Genomic DNA, 18,470 nt, shown 5'->3' with positions numbered 1-18,470 from the left:
AGTGTGGAACCTGATGCGGGGCTTGAGGCCATGACCCTGGGATCAAGACCTGGACGCTTAACCAACTGAGCCACCCAGGTGCCCTGAGACTTTCTATGTATCCTGTAGAAGTTTTGTGTGCACATCCTAGTTAGAACAAGTGGGGAGTCAGGGCTCCGAGCCAGAATCAGCCAGAGTGGTCTCAGTAGGGCCAGTGACCCTTTGCTTTCTCTGGGGGGGAATGCCCGTGTTTTCCTCGCTACCTTTTTGTTCCGAGACCTATCAAAATAGGCTGTGATGCCAGAGGCTAAGAATTCAAGTTTACGGAGTTTACTGTTTGACCAATGGCTTGTACAGAATCACGAGCTGCAAAATATTTAATCAGTGAGGTCACTGGAGGGAACAGAGGTTTGATCAATAGGAGTGTCTGCTGTTTCCCTTAAGGATCAAGTCTGAACTGCTTTTCTTCCCCCTTCTTTTGGCAAAACCACAATCCATTAAAAATGGAAAGAATAACTTTTTTTTAAGACCCACAAAAGCTTATTTTTAATCAGTTATGTGGTCTGCTCACCTTTGTGGGGTTCCTCTTGACCCGATTCACAAAACTATAAATGAATGCTAGCCTAGTGGCTTTCAAACCCTTTTGCAGCAGCACCTCCCCCTTTCGATGACTCAGTATTTACCCAGTATTTAAGACAGCCCTTGGGTTGCAAGAGGGTCAGGGACGGCAGCCTTGGCCCCTCTGAGGACGATGGCTATTAGCTGGTAGTCACTGGTGCCATCTGATGCCCAGGGTGCTCATTTCTTCATTTGTAAGGTTTGGCACCTGGGTAGCACTTCAGAAGGAGTCGGTTACGGTGAAGGTGGTAAAGGAGAAAAGGGAGTTTAGAAAGGAAGACGGTGAGGAAACCGTGCATTTTCCAACAAGTGTTCATTGGGCAACTGTTGTGTGCCAAGTACTGTACTGGGTGTTGGGCATTTTAAAAGTAAATATGACACGTCCCCACCCTCACAACTCAGTCGAGAAAGGGGACTGTCCTTCAGTGTGACGAGTGCAGTGGGAGAGCACCTGCCCCAGCCTGGGAGTCAGAAAAGGCTTTGAGGCAGAGTCCCCAGCCAGCCAGAGAACTGGAAGGTAGCTGAGAGCCAGGCAGGGCACGGGCCCTGAGGGCAGTGGGGTGCAGGGATGGGAGAGCTTGTTTCAGAGGCAGGTGCTTTGGGGACCTGCAAGGAGCCCCAGCTGGGCCTCCGATGGTTAACCGAGGGGTGAGAAAGAAAGAAGGCTCCCAGGGCAGTGGAGACGTAGGTCAGGTGGTAGATGTGAGCTGGAACAGGTGCACTTTTTGGTGGGGGGTGGACAGTTGGCAGAAGATGCCAGGAGGGAGCACAACTGAACATCCTGAAAGGAAACAGAAACTGCATTTCCCCCTAGTTGGTAAAGGGGAGCTGCTCAAGAGCGGGTCACAGTCAGGGATGGTGGACTCTGAGTGTGCCTGGCTTCTGGCCTTCACTGTCAGTGCGGGTGCCCAGTTGCTGGTTGTGAGGATGGATGGGTAAACGGGTTGTATCAGATCTGTGAGCCGTGGGGCACTCGGGATCCAGGGAAAGAAAGGTGAGGAGGAATGGATGTGTGTGACCGTGTGTTGGGGGAGGGGAAGCGGGAGGGCTTGAGGCGGGGGAGCCCTGCGGTGGGATGAGGAGAAAGGAGCTTTGTGTGCAAGGGCTTCTGCAGCCAGAGCAAGTGTGGGCTTGGTGGCAGCTGCAGGCCTCCGTTCCTAATATAGTCAAAAGCTCCGAATCCTCTGGCCCGACACCTGTTAGCCAGAGGTTCCCCTGAGCTGACCTCTCCTTGGGCCGCCTCTCCCACATATGCATCTTATGCATCTGACTCACTGAGGGGCCAGACCCCTCCCTGCTGAATCACTTGGACTGAGGGCCCCGGTTGACAAATTGCCTTCTCTCAACTTAGGTGGGGGCTGCTGGAGTTTTGAGGGACAGGTTTGCTCAGCTGTTTCTAGGGAGAGGCGTGAGGCTGGGCTAGCCAAAAAGAAATGGGGTGTCCTCCTGGGAAGTGGCCATCCTTGACAGAGGACTGAGCGAGTGGGAGAGGGGCAGTCTGGACACAACGAAGCCCTGGGGAGGGCCGGCCTTTCCCCCGCCCTCCAATGGAGGGAAATGAAACATCAACTGCTTATTGCTGCTGTGGCTGCTTCCTGGCTTTGCCTCTTTCTTCTTCTGACCTTTGGGGGAGTGGGGCATAGCAGAAGAGGTGGGGTTCTAGGTAGCCAGCCGTTTCCCACTGACGCCTGTTCCGGTTCTCACCTCCCGGCTCTGTAGCCCCTGGGATGTTGCAGCTCAGTGCGGCTAGCTAGCATAATTCCCTTTGTCTCTCCCCCTCTCCCTCTCCCCCTCTTCCTGTCCCATCCCTTGGTCCCCCTTCCCGGTCCCTGTGGGGGGCTGCAGCCCAGCCCTGGGGAGCCCCTGTGGAAGTGGAGTCCTTCCTGGTCCACCCTGGTGACCTGCTACAGCTTCGCTGTCGGCTGCGGGATGATGTCCAGAGCATCAACTGGCTGCGGGACGGGGTGCAGCTGGTGGAGAGCAACCGTACCCGCATCACAGGGGAGGAGGTGGAGGTGCGGGACTCGGTGCCTGCCGACTCCGGCCTCTACGCTTGCGTGACCAGCAGCCCCTCGGGCAGCGACACCACCTACTTCTCCGTCAATGTCTCAGGTTGGTAGCAAAGCCTGCCCTCCCCCTCTCCCTGGATCCACCCCTCCAACCCTCTCTGCTAGTTTCAGGGGGAGGCGAACCTCCTCCCCTTCATGATCTGCCCCCACTCTGCTTCCAAAACTGCTGCCCACTAACATTGCTCCCTGCCCGCCGCGTGGCTTAGCTCTCAGAGGGGTGACCAGGTGGGGCAGGCCTCAGGTCAGAGATCTAGGCCTCCAGGATCTGCCTCAAGTGACTGCTGATACACTTGGGTCAGCAAGACACTGATTGTTTTCCGCCACAGCTTGTCCAGATCTCCAGGTGCTACCTGGGGCTCGGCCAGCTTCCATTCTGTCATTCCCTTGCCATTCGGACTTGGTACTCGGCTTAGGGGTTAGAGCCCCAGAATATGTGGTGAGGTAGGTCCCTACTATGATGGGAAAGGATCCAGGTGCACCGCCATATTCACAGGCTTCATGGAAAACATCGGTCCTCCAGCTTCCTGAGCTGTATTAAGGGCAGCCAGGGAACCCTGGAGTTCTGTGACTTTGGGAAACTGCCACTTACAGAACACGAGTTTTACAAAACTCTAGGATGAAACAAAGAAGAGTTGAAATTTTCTTGATGCCGTTTGTGCATCCCAAGGGGGAGGGCTGGGCATCTCCTCCCCTTCAGGCATCATTTAGAACCTGCCCCCATTTGAAGGACTGGAAAAAGATCTGGCATGAACCCTGATTGGTGACCACATGTGTGTCAAGCCTTTTAAAAGGGGTGGATACTTGGGGAGAAGTGTCGGCAGCTGCAGACGGTGTGATGGGCTCCCTATCTACCCTGGGCAAGAAGGGCAGCCCCCAAACCTCAGCAGATACATGCTAGGAAAATTCCATCTGTGAGTTGTTCAGCCTCATGGCTTTAGAAATAGCTTCTCGCCATAGCGTGCCTAGATCTGTCTGGGTTTCTGAAGAAGGATACACACAGATTCCCCTGGCTGCTAGTTCTGAGACCCAGCACGTCTGGGTGCTACTGAGTTGAGAGAACTTCTCAACACAAGGTGTAATTAAATCCAAGAGGACCCGCTGCCCCTGATGGAACTGGCCAATATCAAGGCTTGTGGACAGAAAGGGGCACTGCGTTGGGCTGGGGAAGGCGGGGGACAGGCATAGAGCATGCAGTTCTTAAACCATTTCTGTCCCACAGAGAGACTGTCACTAAGGGTGGAATGGGACTGGGGGGTTCCAGATGCATTCGTTCTGTAACTGGACTGGCCTTTATGTTCATGGCTGGCTGTTGATATGGATGGAAATCTAGTGAGCCCTTTTCCCTTGAAGAGACCTCAGTGCCCCCTTCTTCCCATAGATGCTCTCCCCTCCTCGGAGGACGACGACGATGATGATGACTCCTCTTCAGAGGAGAAAGAGACAGATAACACCAAACCAAACCGTATGCGTGAGACACTGTTTCCTACCTTACTGCCTTCGGGCCGGGCCTTGGGTTTGAGTGGGAAGGGGGAGGCTTAGATGATTGTTTGGAGAAGGGGAGAAGAGGGCACATGGGGTCATGGGATCCTTTGGGCGCCCTGATTAGTGCGGGCACTGTTTACAGTGTTGGGGACACCTCCAGGTCCTGGCCTGGGCCCCTGCTCCTGAGCCTGACTGGCCCCTGCCTGTCTCTCTTGGCTTTCCCTGGGTAGCCGTGGCTCCATACTGGACATCCCCAGAAAAGATGGAAAAGAAATTGCACGCGGTGCCAGCTGCCAAGACTGTGAAGTTCAAATGTCCTTCTAGTGGGACTCCTAACCCCACGCTGCGCTGGTTGAAAAATGGCAAAGAATTCAAACCTGACCACAGGATTGGAGGCTATAAGGTACGTGTGTATGTATGGAAGTTAATGTAAGATGAATGAAAAAATCTACTTAGAAAATCCTTATTATGTGGCATTAATGGTTTAAAGTAATGCTTTCTAACTATAAAAGTAGTGTGCCTTAGAAGAATTTCAAATATAAAAACTTCAAATGAAGCTTCAAAATCTTTTCAGTCTTGGGGCGCCTGGGTGGCTCAGTCGGTTAAGCGTCCGACTTTGACTCAGGTCATGACCTCACGGTTTGTGAGTTCGAGCCCCATGTCGGGCTCTGTGCTGACAGCTCAGAGCCCGAAGCCTGCTTCAGATTCTGTGTCTCCTCTCTGCTCCTCCCCTGCTTGCTTGCACACGCGTGCGCGCGCGCTGTCTCAAAAAAAAAAAAAAAAAAAATTAAAAAAAAATTTTAATCTTTTCAGTCTTTTTTCTTATGTGTCTGGTTTTTGCATAGTTAATCGCAATGTGTGTAGAATTTCTTTCCCTTGTTAACATTACAGCACGTGTCTTCTGCCATGTGTTCGGTAGATAATTTTTCATGGCTGCACAATATTTCATTATTAAAATGTCCATAACTTGATGACATACATTGTCATACTAGTTATTTTCTGATTTTTCACTATTATGCATTGTGCTGTAGTGAATATCTTTATTCATAAATCTTTGTTGGTGTTTTAAAATATTCTTCCCTAAGACAGATTGCTAGAAGTGAAGTTTACTAGATCAAAGTATAAGCATTTTTTTAAGCCCTTGATGCGTATTCCCCATTACCTTATTTCCCCCTGGTAATTAGATAATTTTAATCATTTATTTTTTTATTATGTGAACATTTCTTTTTTAAAAAAAGTTTTATTGGGGCGCCTGGGTGGTGCAGTCGGTTAAGCGTCCGACTTCAGCCAGGTCACGATCTCGCGGTCCGTGAGTTCAAGCCCCGCGTCAGGCTCTGGGCTGATGGCTCAGAGTCTGGAGCCTGTTTCCGATTCTGTGTCTCCCTCTCTCTCTGCCCCTCCCCCGTTCATGCTCTGTCTCTTTCTGTCCCAAAAATAAATAAACGTTGAAAAAAAAAATTCTATAAAAAAAAAAAAGTTTTATTTATTTTGAGAGAGAGGAAGTGCGCGTGTGCGCATGTGCGTGGGGGAGAGGCAGAGAGAGAGAATCCCAAGCAGGCTCTGCACCATCAGCACAGAGCCCAATGCGGGGCTTGAACTCATGAACCTGGGAGATCATGACCAGAGCCTAAATAAATCAAGAGTTGGATGCTTAATCAACTGAGCCACCCAAGGGGCCCTTTATGAACATTTCTTGAGCACATGTCTTTTCAGAAGGTGTACTGGCTGGACAAGTAGAGCTCTAAGTAAAACAGGAAGATACAAAATTTTAATTATTGTGACATTTGCTTTAATGGAGTATGATGTAATGAGTTGGGTGTGATTTTATTTTTTTAATTCAATTTTATTGTGGTAACAATTACTTTCCTAAAAGGGAAGATTGATTCATCTTCCCATAGCAGAGTACAAGAATGACAAGCTCACCATACCTGAGCCAACAACTTAGATGAAAGTATCTCATTGTTCTCTTGTGCATTTTTTTGCTTATTAACAAACTTAGAATTTTCATATGTTAATGAGTGATTTCCGTTTCCTGCTGTGTGAATTGTCTGTTTGTATCTTTTACCCATCTTTGTTTCTAGGAAGAACTTCATCCTAATCTCTTCTTTAGACTCCCTGATCACCCTTATATCCCATTTCACCTAGCTGCTCTTTCCCCATTAATCTTGTATAAGAAAAGCAGAGGTCCGGGGAGCCTGGCTGGCTCATTTAGTGGAGCATATGACTCTTGATCTCAGAGTTGTAAGTTTGAGCCCCACATTAGGTGTAGAGATTACTTAAAAAGGTAAAATCGTTAGGGGCACCTGGGTGGCTCAGTCAGTTAAGCGTCTGACTCTTGGTTTCAGCTCAGGTCATGATCTCACAGTTCAGGAGTTTTGGCCCCACGTCAGTCCCTGTGCTGGCAGTGCAGAGCCTGCTTGGGATTCTCTTTCCTTCTCTCTCTGCCCCTTTCCTGCTCACGCTCTCTTTCTCTCAAAATAAATAAATAAATCTAAAAAAAGTAAAATGTTTCTTAAAAATCAGGAAAAATAGGAGAAACTGTAAATTAATTTACCAGACACTTGCAAGGCACTGCCATGGTACAAGGCAGCATTCCTGCCCACAAAGAATTTCCAGCCTGGTAGGAAGGCAGATGTCCTTGAACACTGCTGCAAAAAGCAGACTGTGATCAGTGCTTCAGCAGGGCCACAGGAGTGAGAACCATTCTGACCCAGGTTGAGCTGGAGGAGATGGTTTTTGAAAGGAGAGGTCAAGAGCAGACAGGGCAGAACTCTTTGCAGGGAGCCCTTCCGGCCCAGGACACGAACAGAGGCGCAGAGTGGAAAGCTCCCAGTGCATTGGGGAGTGTGCAGGAGGCACATAGGTCCAGATCATGGATGGCCCTGGCTGTTGCGGGCAGACTTCCAGAGTTTCTCATACCCACCTGCCAGCTTGCCTGATATATTCTTTCCCCGAACTTGGACCAGGGTGGCCGTCTGCCCTGTCCTGGCTCGTTTTGCTGTGTGGGCCGTGTGTTCTGGGCTGTGATTGGAGGGTAAGTGGCACAGGGTGCCAGTGCCTCCCGTGGCTTCTGCCTCCATTTTCCTCCAGACTCGCGATGGAGCTATTGGCATGTTTTCCCCCAGGTCCGTTACGCCACCTGGAGCATCATAATGGACTCCGTAGTGCCTTCTGATAAGGGCAACTACACCTGCATTGTGGAGAATGAGTATGGCAGCATTAACCACACCTACCAGCTCGACGTCGTGGGTAAGAGGGCAGTGGCAACAAGGTTAAGGAGCTTAGAGGAAAGAGCAGGGCGTTGAGAAAACAGCCGTGGGGTCCAGGTTTACTTACAGGTCATTGGCGTTTACTAGCTCTGTCACCTTAAGCAGCTTTTCCATAAGTCATTTGTACATTTTTCTTACCTGTAAATGGTTGAGAGGATTGGACAGTTCTGTGACTCACTGTAAGGTGAAAGGTGCTGTGGCTGGTCTCCTGCAAGGGCTGCCTGGGGAGGGTGTCACATAGCAGATACACAGGCAGCTGCTGCTGCTTCAGGGCCGGCAGCCTGCTGGGTGCATTATACCCGGCCGTTCTCACGGGCCCTGCGAGGTCCGCACTGTCACTCCCACCCTACAGAAGAGCAGACTGAGGCCCAGAATCAGAGACCTCATTAATGTAAAACTGCAGACCCGTGCAGGGCATCACAGGAAGCACTAGGAAGGACGTAGTCCCTGCCTCTAGGTGCTGTTACTGCAGCCTCTTCCTTCCGGAGACTCTGAATCTCATTCCCTAGAGATCTTAAGGTGAAGAGTTTCTCAGCTAGCATTCTGTCTTGGCTTTGCAGATATGGTATAAAAAGAAGCTTCTGGTCCGAGGGGGATAGGACCTGAGATTTGGCATTGCTAGTGGACTCTTTAAGTGCTGCTGGGGATGCTGTTCTTGGACCACGCTTTGAATAGCAAGTCTAAGTGACTCTCTAATTTTTATAGTTAGGTCTGGGAGTGTGACTAAGTTATAGGGTCTCCATTTAGGCAAGAGGGACTTCTGGTGCCTGGGAAAATGGGTGCACTGCCCTGGGGAGGAGGTTCCTAACAGCTTAAGACCTGAGGAGAGAGTGTCCCTTCTCTTCTTCCAGCTCAGGGTCAAGGGGCTAAGGCTCAGCAGAGACTGGAAATGCTCTGTCAGCATCCCAGCCAGGAGCAGGCCATGGCAGAGCCTGACGAGCCTCTCCTCTCCCTTCCTCCACAGAGCGGTCCCCTCACCGGCCCATCCTGCAGGCGGGGTTGCCTGCCAACAAGACAGTGGCCCTGGGCAGCAATGTGGAGTTCATGTGTAAGGTGTACAGTGACCCACAGCCCCATATCCAGTGGCTAAAGCACATCGAGGTGAATGGGAGTAAGATTGGTCCAGACAACCTGCCTTATGTCCAGATCTTGAAGGTAATCTTTGCCCTAGTCTCCATGGGCTGGGTCTGGGAAGGTCTCCTGCATCTCCTGGGGCCCCAGTTGCTGTGGTCAGGCTCAGCGCCGGCGATTGGGACCCATCCCTTATCCTTTTCAATAGGGACCTAGCCACATTCCCCAGAATTAGTGACAGGTCACAGAGTAGAGGTGCAATGGGAACAGAGGACAGGGGGTGGGGTGGGCATCACTAGTTTCTAAAGAGCTTTGAGAGTGACTTTGCTCAGGTTTTGGGGTCAGCTACTCAAGAAAGGCCTTTGTACTCCTGACTTAACATTGCCTGGGACCAAAGCCTTTCCAGCAAATGTCTCCCAGATTCTGCCCTATTTCCCAAGTCCTGTCCTTTCTGGCAAGTGAGTGAATGGATGATAAGGTCACGACTCTTAGGTAGAGTTGGAAAAGCAAATGCCACAGGTAAATTCTAAACAGCATCAGGAATAATGGCATTTTCTTCCTTTTTTCCTCTCAATCCCAGACTTACATTGTCCCTGAATGCTCCACTAATCCAGGGAAGGTAATTACCTAATTCCCCAGTGGATCTCACAACAAGAAGTAACCAGAAGCTGGGAACGTGGTTTACCTCCTGGTCCCAGAGTTAGACCTCATCCTCCCCTGGCTTGGCCGTCCCAGAGTTTTACTGGCTATCCCTTTTCTTCACTATTGGTGCTGAAGCCTGCTGTGAAGGAGATGAGGCCGTGGCCTTGGCCCTTGGCCACAGTCTCCATTCACAATCCCTGGCCTAGACCTGGAGGAGTGAGTTTAACACAGAATGTTTGATTGGGGGCAGCGATTTGTTTTGTTTTGTTTAAAGCTTATTTTTCAGTCAGATGCTTTGGGCCTTTGAAGTCAACTTGTTTTGTCCTACTAAAAAGAGAAATGACAAATCTCACTAACGTCTCCCTCGCCTTAGCTCCCTGGGCCTGCCTTAATGTTACATGGGAGCAAGTGTGGCCACGTCTCAGTGTTTGCCCCACTGACTGGCTTGTCGTTGGTTTGTTCTAGCATTCGGGGATTAATAGCTCGGATGCGGAGGTGCTGACCCTGTTCAATGTGACAGAGGCCCAGAGCGGGGAGTATGTGTGTAAGGTTTCCAATTATATTGGTGAAGCTAACCAGTCTGCGTGGCTCACTGTCACCAGACCTGTGGCAAAAGGTAATGGGAAGATGGATGGGGCCGTGTGCTGGGAGTTTGATTCAGGCCCCAAGCTGCTGGGGCAGATGGGGAAGCCAGCACCCAACTCTCCCTGTTATCCTGCTGTATTTCTAGAGCCCAGAGCCATGGAAAAATACCCGGCCTGGGAGGCTGCTTTGGTTTGGTACTGTGTTGGTGTCTGCTCCCTCTGTGCCTTCTGTGTCCTCCTTAGCTATGTGCGTACTTGTGGGGACAGCCTGGCTGCGTGGTGAATGATGCTACAGACTGAGGTTTGAATGGTGGAGAAGGGGCCAGATGTCCCCTTGCAAACTGGCAGGCCACGTGCACGCGTGTGTGTGTGTGTGTGTGTGTGTGTGTGTGTGTGTGTGTGTGTGCGCGTGCGTGTGTGCATGTACGTGTGTGTGTACGTGTGATTGCAGCACCCTTCCATCCCTCCTGTGTGTGCCCTCTGACTTTCTTTACCAGAAACCAAACAGCACCCCCCCGCCGTCGGGCCCCATTTCTCCATGCTGCCCACTGCCCGCCCGCATGCTTGGATGGGCCAGGGGCTGCCAGCGTCTGGTGAAGGGTTGTAACCAGCCAGCGTCGTCTCAGGTCTGCGGAGTCCCTCCCTCAGGGTTTCACTGTCTTCCTCTAACAGGTCTCGCTGCCTGGTGGTTTTTGTTTGTTCCTTGTTGCAAAGGAGACGCTGGGGAGCATTTCTTCCTCCGGTTTTTCCCCCCTTCTCTTCCTCCCTCCCTTCCTGTGTGTCTCTTAGAGGTCTCATGTCCTGTGCTTGTCCATTTTGCTTCCGTTGTCTCTTCTAGACTGCCGGAGTTAACACCACCGACAAAGAGATGGAAGTGCTTCACTTAAGGAATGTCTCCTTTGAGGACGCGGGGGAGTATACGTGCTTGGCGGGTAACTCTATCGGACTGTCCCATCACTCTGCATGGTTGACCGTTTTGGAAGGTATACACTGTACTTCTCCTCTCGATGTCCTGCCCTCGCCACGGGCACGGGGGGAGCATGCATTGTGGGGCTGGTGGAGACACAGAGCCAGGAGAGGTAGAGGAATGGCCCTGGCAGGTTGTCCAACCTTGAGTGTCGAATCCTCTCAGCTCACATAGGATCTGTCCTCGTTTTGCAGGAACACGGAGGCCTCCCACCTCTATGCCTGCGTCTGCCTCTCCCCTTGGCCAGTGCGATGCATGCGTGGGATCTGGAGTTAACCTGCAGCCGGGCTCTCCTGCCGGCCAGGCTCCTTCCCTCCTTGGGTCCAGCAGCCTTCCCCAATTTGTCCGATCCTTTTTTGCTGGCTCCGCAAGTCTCGGGCCCATGCCTCCCCTCAGCAAATGTAGGCATTCTGTAAAGGGGGGCTTGTTGCTTACAGAGAACAGTGCTAGCCCACCCCGCCATCCTCTGATCTTGGAGGAGAGGTTCCATCCACATGAGTGAACTTGAGCTCTGAATAAAGTAAGGCCGCCTGGGACGCGGTGGTGCCCCCTTATCCTCTTGGGCTACTGACGTTTCTCCTCTCAAGAGGGGAGGTCTGTGTGTGGGGCTGGGAAGGAAGGAGCCTGCGGCCTGCTCAGGTGGTGGGCTGCCCATCGCTGCTTCTCGAGTGTCCTGCACGTGGGTCTGGGGGCTGTGCCGCTCCTGTTGCCGCTGACGCTGCCCTCCTCTCTCTCCCTCCATCTTCCTCTGCCCTGCTCGCCCAGCAGGGTCTGAGAACACCCCTCCTTCAGGGGAGAAGCGTTCTGTTTTTACCCTGTCACTGTCTTTGTCCCGTGTGTGCTCCCAGTCACTTGTCTTCGTCCGTCCATATTGGGAAAAGAGAAAAACAGAAACACTTCCTCTTATTATCAGCTCTGCTGTCTCCTCGTCAGGCTCGGGAGTCCCTTGGGGCTCTGTCTGGGGTCACACCTAGTGCCTCTCTGGGGAGGTCCCCAGCATGCCGGCCTCTGTGGCTGGCTGGGGTCTTTGGAAGGGGAGGGTTGGGAGGAAAGCCATGCAAGGAAGAGGGGCGTTCCTGCTGGTGGCGAAGGAGTGTCCTGTGAAGCCCCCTGGCTTCGGCTTCGGCTTCGTATGCGAGGGAAGGGTGGGTTCAGCTGGATGGGCTTCTGTGGGAAACAGGCTGCGTTCTAAATGGAAAGTGGGAGATGACAATACAACAGTACCTTCTTCCCCCCCACCCCCCACCCCCACCCCATGTCCTCATTCAGTTTCAGGAGTTAGGGCCTGTGAGTAGAATTCTTACAAAGTGCAGCAAAGTTTACGTTCTCATCTCAAGCAGCCCAGACATGGTTGGAAATGCAGTTAGTTCTGCCTATGGTTCAGCTAGGCATGTAGGTAGGAATATTTGCAGGTCTGACCTGGCGCAGGTGAAATAGGCAAGAGGTGAGGAATGGTCAGGACACCGACTGGGGTCCTCCTTTCCCTCCCCTCTTGTTCTCGTTACGTGAGTGTTGCTATATGCTAGGCGCTGTGGCACGTGGAGATGAACAAGGCGCCGGGCCCCTGCCCTCAGGGTGCTCATGGGCTGTCAGGGACCAAAGACAGATGGTTCCTTGTGTCGCATGTGATAGGTGTAGGCACACAATGCTGGGGCCCTGCGGAGAAGGGCCATGTTTCCATGAGGCGACTGAGAAGGTCCTTGTTGCGTACCTGGTACCCACCGAGCCCAGTGGTTCCACTGAACGAGGCAGGCTCCTGACCGAATGAATGAGGATGGGCCTCAAGTAACAAGATGGTTCTAATCCATCCCTCTTGTGGGATCCAAGTCAGGATCAGGAAGACTCAAAGATGGTAGGATATCTGATCTGCTCCATGCTGGACCACAGTCCCAGCTAGGACCTGGCTTGGTTCATTCTCTGCCCTGAAAATTCTCAGAGGAAAGGAGATGGGGGTTGTTTTTCTTATGAAGCTGGAAGCCTAGCGCATTGCTAACACGCCTGCTAACATGGTGTTCACACTGACTCAGCCCTGGAAGAGAGGCCGGCGGTGATGACCTCGCCCCTGTACCTGGAGATCATCATCTACTGCACGGGGGCCTTCCTCATCTCCTGCATGGTGGGGTCTGTCATCATCTACAAAATGAAGAGTGGCACCAAGAAGAGCGACTTCCACAGCCAGATGGCCGTGCACAAGCTGGCCAAGAGCATCCCTCTGCGCAGACAGGTAACAGAAAGTAGATAGGGGATTTGCACGCTCTATATCACCTTTCCTTCCTGTGCCCTCAGGGGCTTCTCCAGGATTCTGATGCCCTGCCCTCCTCTGTCCCCAACCTACCGCTTCCAGCTTTGCTTTCTAGCTTCTGGGCCAGAGGCAGTGGAATGTCCTAAGTGTTCCAGAGTTGGGTTCCAGGCTGTGCTAGCCCATGGATTCCGTACACCTACCGTACCAGAACTGCGAGCCCCCTGCTCCTCCAGCACATGGTTTGGGAGAAGGCCCTAGCCAGGCTGAATGTGCATCTGATATTGCACTTTTGAACTGTCCCTGAGGGCCAGCTACAGGTGCAAAGATACAGAGTAGAGAAGAGGGCCTGAGTCAGGTGCCAGGATGCCTCTCTCTCCTCTCCAGGATGCCAACCTCCTCTTGTCCAAGGAAATGGAACAGAGGGTGAAGGCGTGTGGAAGAGAGGGAACATTCATTCAGAGCGGTGCTAATTCTGGAAGGTGCTTTGGGGGTTAGGAATCCATAATTTGAGGCAGGGTTTTCACAAAGAATGGGAACAGGAATAGAATTGTGGTTGCAATAGTAAGTTATAAAATAATCAGTCTGGAAGAGGTAGACTTGGTCTGTTTGTGTTGAAGGTAAGTGAACATAGAAGGCTGGCCGGTGGCAAAAATTAGTTTTAGAACTTAGGCCTTCAGACCTTTTGTGGTCTTTCTGTCACTCTGTGTTAGAGAAGGAACATCAGATACCAGATACTTCTGCCATGTTGGTGGAAAGCCCTAAGAGTTGTAGGAACTTGCTGCTGCTGCTCAGTCCCCCCAACCCCCCACCCTATCCTCGCTAGAAGGGTGACCCCACGCTTCCCTGTAGGTGTCGGCTGATTCTAGTGCCTCCATGAACTCTGGGGTTCTGCTGGTTCGGCCCTCACGTCTCTCCTCTAGCGGAACCCCCATGCTGGCTGGGGTCTCTGAATATGAGCTTCCTGAAGACCCACGCTGGGAGCTGCCTCGAGACAGGTAATATTCTAACTTCAACTTCTGAGGAAGTCCCCTGCTTGGAGTGAAGGTATACCAGATGCCTCCAGAAATCATAGCTGACACTTCTGTTCTCAGTCAGGTGGAATATGGACAGGTGGAAAGGGGGTGCCCTCTCAAGGCCTGAACTTTACCAGTCCTGACTCACACCACCCTTTGTTTTCCTAAAAGGCTGGTTTTAGGCAAACCCCTGGGAGAGGGCTGCTTTGGGCAGGTGGTGTTGGCAGAGGCCATCGGGCTGGACAAGGACAAACCCAACCGTGTGACCAAAGTGGCTGTGAAGATGTTGAAGTGTAAGTGATGTTTCTGTCCTTGCAAAAACAATCCCTTCCTTTTCCGAGCAAACTGTTACCTTGGGCCAAATAGAACACACTCTCCGGTGCTCTTTCACCGTCCACGCTGGCTGCACTGCCTGCTTGGCGTCTCCTGGGAGTGGAGGGGCATTCCGTACCCTGAGATTGCCATGATCTCACTTTGTTCCTCGGCGTCAGTCTGGGTGGTGGCCAGGTGTTTATTCTAGATCTCGCTGCCGGCTGGTTTTTCTTATCATATCCTCCGTCCCACTTGTTAGCACACACTGCCAACAACCGCTCTCAGAAGAGGGAAGGGAAAATAGATTTGGGTGTGAAACAGGGAGGAGAGAAGCCAGTCCGGAGGACAGGGACTCCTCGAGCATACACCTCATCCCCTCTCCCTTAGCTTTCCTCCTCTTGTCCTCCTTCCCACATAAATGGGTCTCATGCCCTTCTGGTTTATGTGTAAAGCGGACGCAACAGAGAAAGACCTGTCAGACCTGATCTCAGAAATGGAGATGATGAAGATGATCGGGAAGCACAAGAACATCATCAACCTGCTGGGGGCCTGCACGCAGGACGGTAGGCGCTAAGCCAGGCCGGCTCTCCCACCCCAGCCGGGAACCCGGGCCTCCCACGGATAACAGGGTCTGTCGGGGAGGAGATCACGAGCTGGGGGGATCAGTGAGCAGGCATCTCAGCTACACTGAGGGAACGGGGGCCAGCTTAGCAGCAGTTGGGAGTCACCTCTCGGGGGGCTGGGCTTGTGCCTGTTGGTGCTCATCTGAGAACAGCGTGTGGATAGAACCAGGTGAGTCCTTGTGGTCTCAATTAGGGCTCTTACCTCCCTCCCCCAACCCAGCTTGGCTCAGGAACTTCCTAGTGTATGCTAGGAAGAACCACTTCCCTAGCTTTCTTTGGGTAGTGGACTGAATTTCCCAGGCTCCCTAGAGGTGCAGTTAGGATTGGAGGACAGACACATGGTGTGCAGTTGGGGGTGGGGTTTCCTCAGGGTGGAGCTGACCCAGAGCACCTGCCTGCCCACCCTGATGGCCTGTCCATCCCCGTGCTCCCAGGTCCTTTGTACGTCATCGTGGAGTATGCCTCCAAAGGCAACCTACGGGAATACCTGCAGGCCCGGCGGCCCCCGGGGCTGGAGTACTGTTATAACCCCAGCCACAACCCAGAGGAGCAGCTCTCTTCCAAGGACCTGGTCTCCTGCGCCTATCAGGTGGCCCGAGGCATGGAGTATCTCGCCTCCAAGAAGGTGTGGCACCAGAAGGTTCCCCTGGGTGAAGTTGGGGTGGGAACAGAGCCCTCCTTGCACTCCAGTTGATGACTTTTAATCCTCTGGTGGGGTCATAGATGTCTGCAGCACCGCTTCCCTGTGCTGTCTGCGGCTCTCATGGACGTCGTCAGGAGAGCCTAGTGGCCTTCTGGTCACACAGGGTAAAGTTCTGATCCGTGCACACTGCCCCTTTTCTGTGCAGCTACTTACGTATCTCCAAATGTAGAGTAAGAATGGGGAGTCCTATGTTGTGGGTAAAATGAAGTCGTTCATGATATCGTTAACTACAGTTCTAGTGCTTGGTAAACGGATGCTTTGTTTGAGAGCACACACCTACACAGACTGGACAGAAGCGTCCAGGTTCCGCCTTTCCGGGTGCGAAGGAGACCCATGAGGAGGGTTTGCTCAAGTGACTGAGAGGCCTGGAGCCGGAGGTGTTCGAATGGCTGACTTTGAAGTGGAGCAGAGGGACCTCCTAACAGTGAACTAGAATGGTCAGGGGGAAGTGGTGTGGCAGGAGAAGGCCTGTAAAGGCACCTGGGCCACCTGCCTGCTGCAGCGTCACGGCTGGGCCAGAGGCTGACAGACAGCTGGGCACTGTCAGCCCCTCACCCGCATCCCACCTCATCTCTGCACAGTGCATACACCGAGACCTGGCCGCCAGGAACGTCCTGGTGACAGAGGACAACGTGATGAAGATCGCAGACTTCGGCCTTGCTCGGGACATCCACCATATCGACTACTATAAAAAGACAACCAATGTAAGTGCTGAGGACGGAACTGGGCGCTGGTCCTCGGCCCAGGCCTCTGCCCTGTTAGGCTTCCTCCTACTTACATCTCCTGGCTGTGACCCAGTGCAGGCAGCCCTGCTTGAGAAGCAGTGTGCTGGGATGAGCCGAGCGTGTGCCCCGTCCTGTGTGTGCCCCTGCTGGCCCCCACGCTGCCCTGTCCTGGGCCACCCCCAACCTCCCTCGTGCTGCTTGCAGGGCCGGCTCCCTGTGAAGTGGATGGCACCCGAGGCCTTGTTTGACCGGATCTACACCCACCAGAGTGACGTGTGAGTTTGAAAGAAGCGATTGCCGGGGATATTTGGTATAGAGCATGCCCCTCTGGATGGGGGGTGGGGGGGGGTCCTCTTTCCATCTCAGAACGGAAGGAAACATTGTATGTGCGCACCTACTCTGTTCACTCAGTAGAGGTTGAAAGGCCAGTCTGTTCTCCAGCACTGCCCTTGACGTCCCCCTGAAGAGTTTGTGCTCCGGGAGGGTGGGTTCAGGATGACGTGCTGGTGGAGAGATGGAGAGGGTTCTAGGCTGCCCGAGTTCTGTGCCCGTAAGACCCAGTGGCTCTGTGCTCACCCACAGCTGGTCTTTTGGGGTGCTCCTGTGGGAAATCTTCACTCTGGGAGGCTCCCCGTATCCTGGCGTGCCTGTGGAGGAGCTTTTCAAGCTGCTGAAGGAGGGTCATCGAATGGACAAGCCCAGTAACTGCACCAATGAGCTGTAAGCATGGGAAGACACTTGAGGTCCTGAGCCAGGCCCTGGGGACGAAGGGGAGAAGAAAGGGGCTTAGGTAGATCAAGTAGCCCTTCCTGGTGGTTCCTCCCATGGCCCCTCGCTGTGAGCTCTTTAATCTGTCTGCACATGTCCTTCCTCCCCTGACTCAACAATCCTGTCCCAGATACATGATGATGCGGGATTGCTGGCATGCAGTACCCTCTCAGAGACCTACCTTCAAGCAGCTGGTGGAAGACCTGGACCGCATTGTGGCCTTGACCTCCAACCAGGTGAGGCAGTCCTATCCTAGACCTTCAGCCACCATCAACTAGGTGCATCTCTGTGAATGAACACTACCACAGGGAGGAGAGTGCCGGATCTTTTGTGTCTCCTTTCACAGGAGTATCTGGACCTGTCAATGCCCCTGGACCAATACTCTCCCAGCTTTCCCGACACCCGAAGCTCTACCTGCTCCTCAGGGGAGGATTCCGTCTTCTCTCATGAGCCGTTGCCTGAGGAGCCCTGTCTGCCCCGACACCCAGCCCAGCTTGCCAATGGCGGACTCAAACGGCGCTGACTAGCACCCCAGTTCCCATCCCCCAACTCCATCGTCAGCTGTAACCCTCACCCACCCCTCCCTGCGGGACTCACTGCCTTCCCCTCTGCCCCTTTCCTGCTGGCAGGAGCCGGCTGCCTACCTGAGGCCTTCACCCCATGGAGTTCACCTCTCTTCCCCCTCCTCGCAACCTGCTTGTGAGAGAGAGGAGCAGAGAGGCAGGTACTTGCTCATGGCCACTTCGTTCCCTCCCAGATGTTGGACCAAGACCCTCCCCACCACCTGGCACTGCCTGGAGGGCTGGGGAGTGGGAGATGAGCAGGCGTGCAGGCGAGAGCTGACTGAGCTTTCCCATGTTGGTTTTGTCTGCTTCGAATAACCCGTAAGCCTGAGTTCCGGTGGCGGAGGCCTCATCCTCATGGCCACCGCGGTAGTGAGGGGAGGTCCGTGCTCCGGGCCTCGGCTGAAGGCAACCTCTGCTCCAGATAGATGGTGCCAGTGGCTTATTAATTCCGATACTAATTCGCTTTGCTGACCAAATACCTGGTACCAGAGGATGGGGAGGCAAAGGCTGGGAGCAGTGTCGTGGCCCTGGGGCCCAGCCCCAAACTGGGGGCTTTGTACATAGCTATGAAGAAAACACAAAGTGTATAAATCTGAGTATATATTTACATGTCTTTTTAAAAGGGTCGTTACCAGAGATTTACCCATTGGGTAAGATGCTCCTGGTGGCTGGGAGGCATCAGTTGCTATATATTAAAAACAAAGAAAAAAGAAAAAAAAGGAAAATGTTTTTAAAAAGGTCATATATTTTTTGCTACTTTTGCTGTTTTATTTTTTTAAATTATGTTCTAAACCTATTTTCAGTTTAGGTCCCTCAATAAAAATTGCTGCTGCTTCA

The 18,470-nt window shown here is 52.7% G+C and overlaps 1 protein-coding gene across 1 annotated transcript in view; it reads left to right on the top strand.

Annotated features, from left to right (window-relative positions):
• FGFR1 (fibroblast growth factor receptor 1) overlaps positions 1-18,470 on the top strand; it is a 50,689-nt gene extending 32,219 nt beyond the window's left edge. The window contains 16 exon segments of the mRNA XM_047091335.1: positions 2,443-2,709; positions 4,045-4,128; positions 4,379-4,551; positions 7,274-7,397; positions 8,382-8,572; positions 10,553-10,697; positions 12,709-12,915; positions 13,750-13,918; positions 14,108-14,229; positions 14,701-14,811; positions 15,306-15,496; positions 16,156-16,278; positions 16,504-16,574; positions 16,882-17,019; positions 17,198-17,303; positions 17,414-18,470. Coding sequence (XP_046947291.1) covers positions 2,443-2,709; positions 4,045-4,128; positions 4,379-4,551; positions 7,274-7,397; positions 8,382-8,572; positions 10,553-10,697; positions 12,709-12,915; positions 13,750-13,918; positions 14,108-14,229; positions 14,701-14,811; positions 15,306-15,496; positions 16,156-16,278; positions 16,504-16,574; positions 16,882-17,019; positions 17,198-17,303; positions 17,414-17,590 — 2,399 coding nt within the window. The 3' untranslated portion in view covers positions 17,591-18,470.

This window comes from Lynx rufus, unplaced genomic scaffold, assembly GCF_022079265.1.
Source record: "Lynx rufus isolate CCGP_SWC_20201006 ecotype Redwood Valley unplaced genomic scaffold, mLynRuf1.p SCAF_3, whole genome shotgun sequence".
NCBI lineage: Eukaryota > Metazoa > Chordata > Mammalia > Carnivora > Felidae > Lynx > Lynx rufus.
The sequence above is the reverse complement of the archived record's forward strand: the minus strand, read 5'-3'. Positions and strand labels throughout refer to the sequence as shown.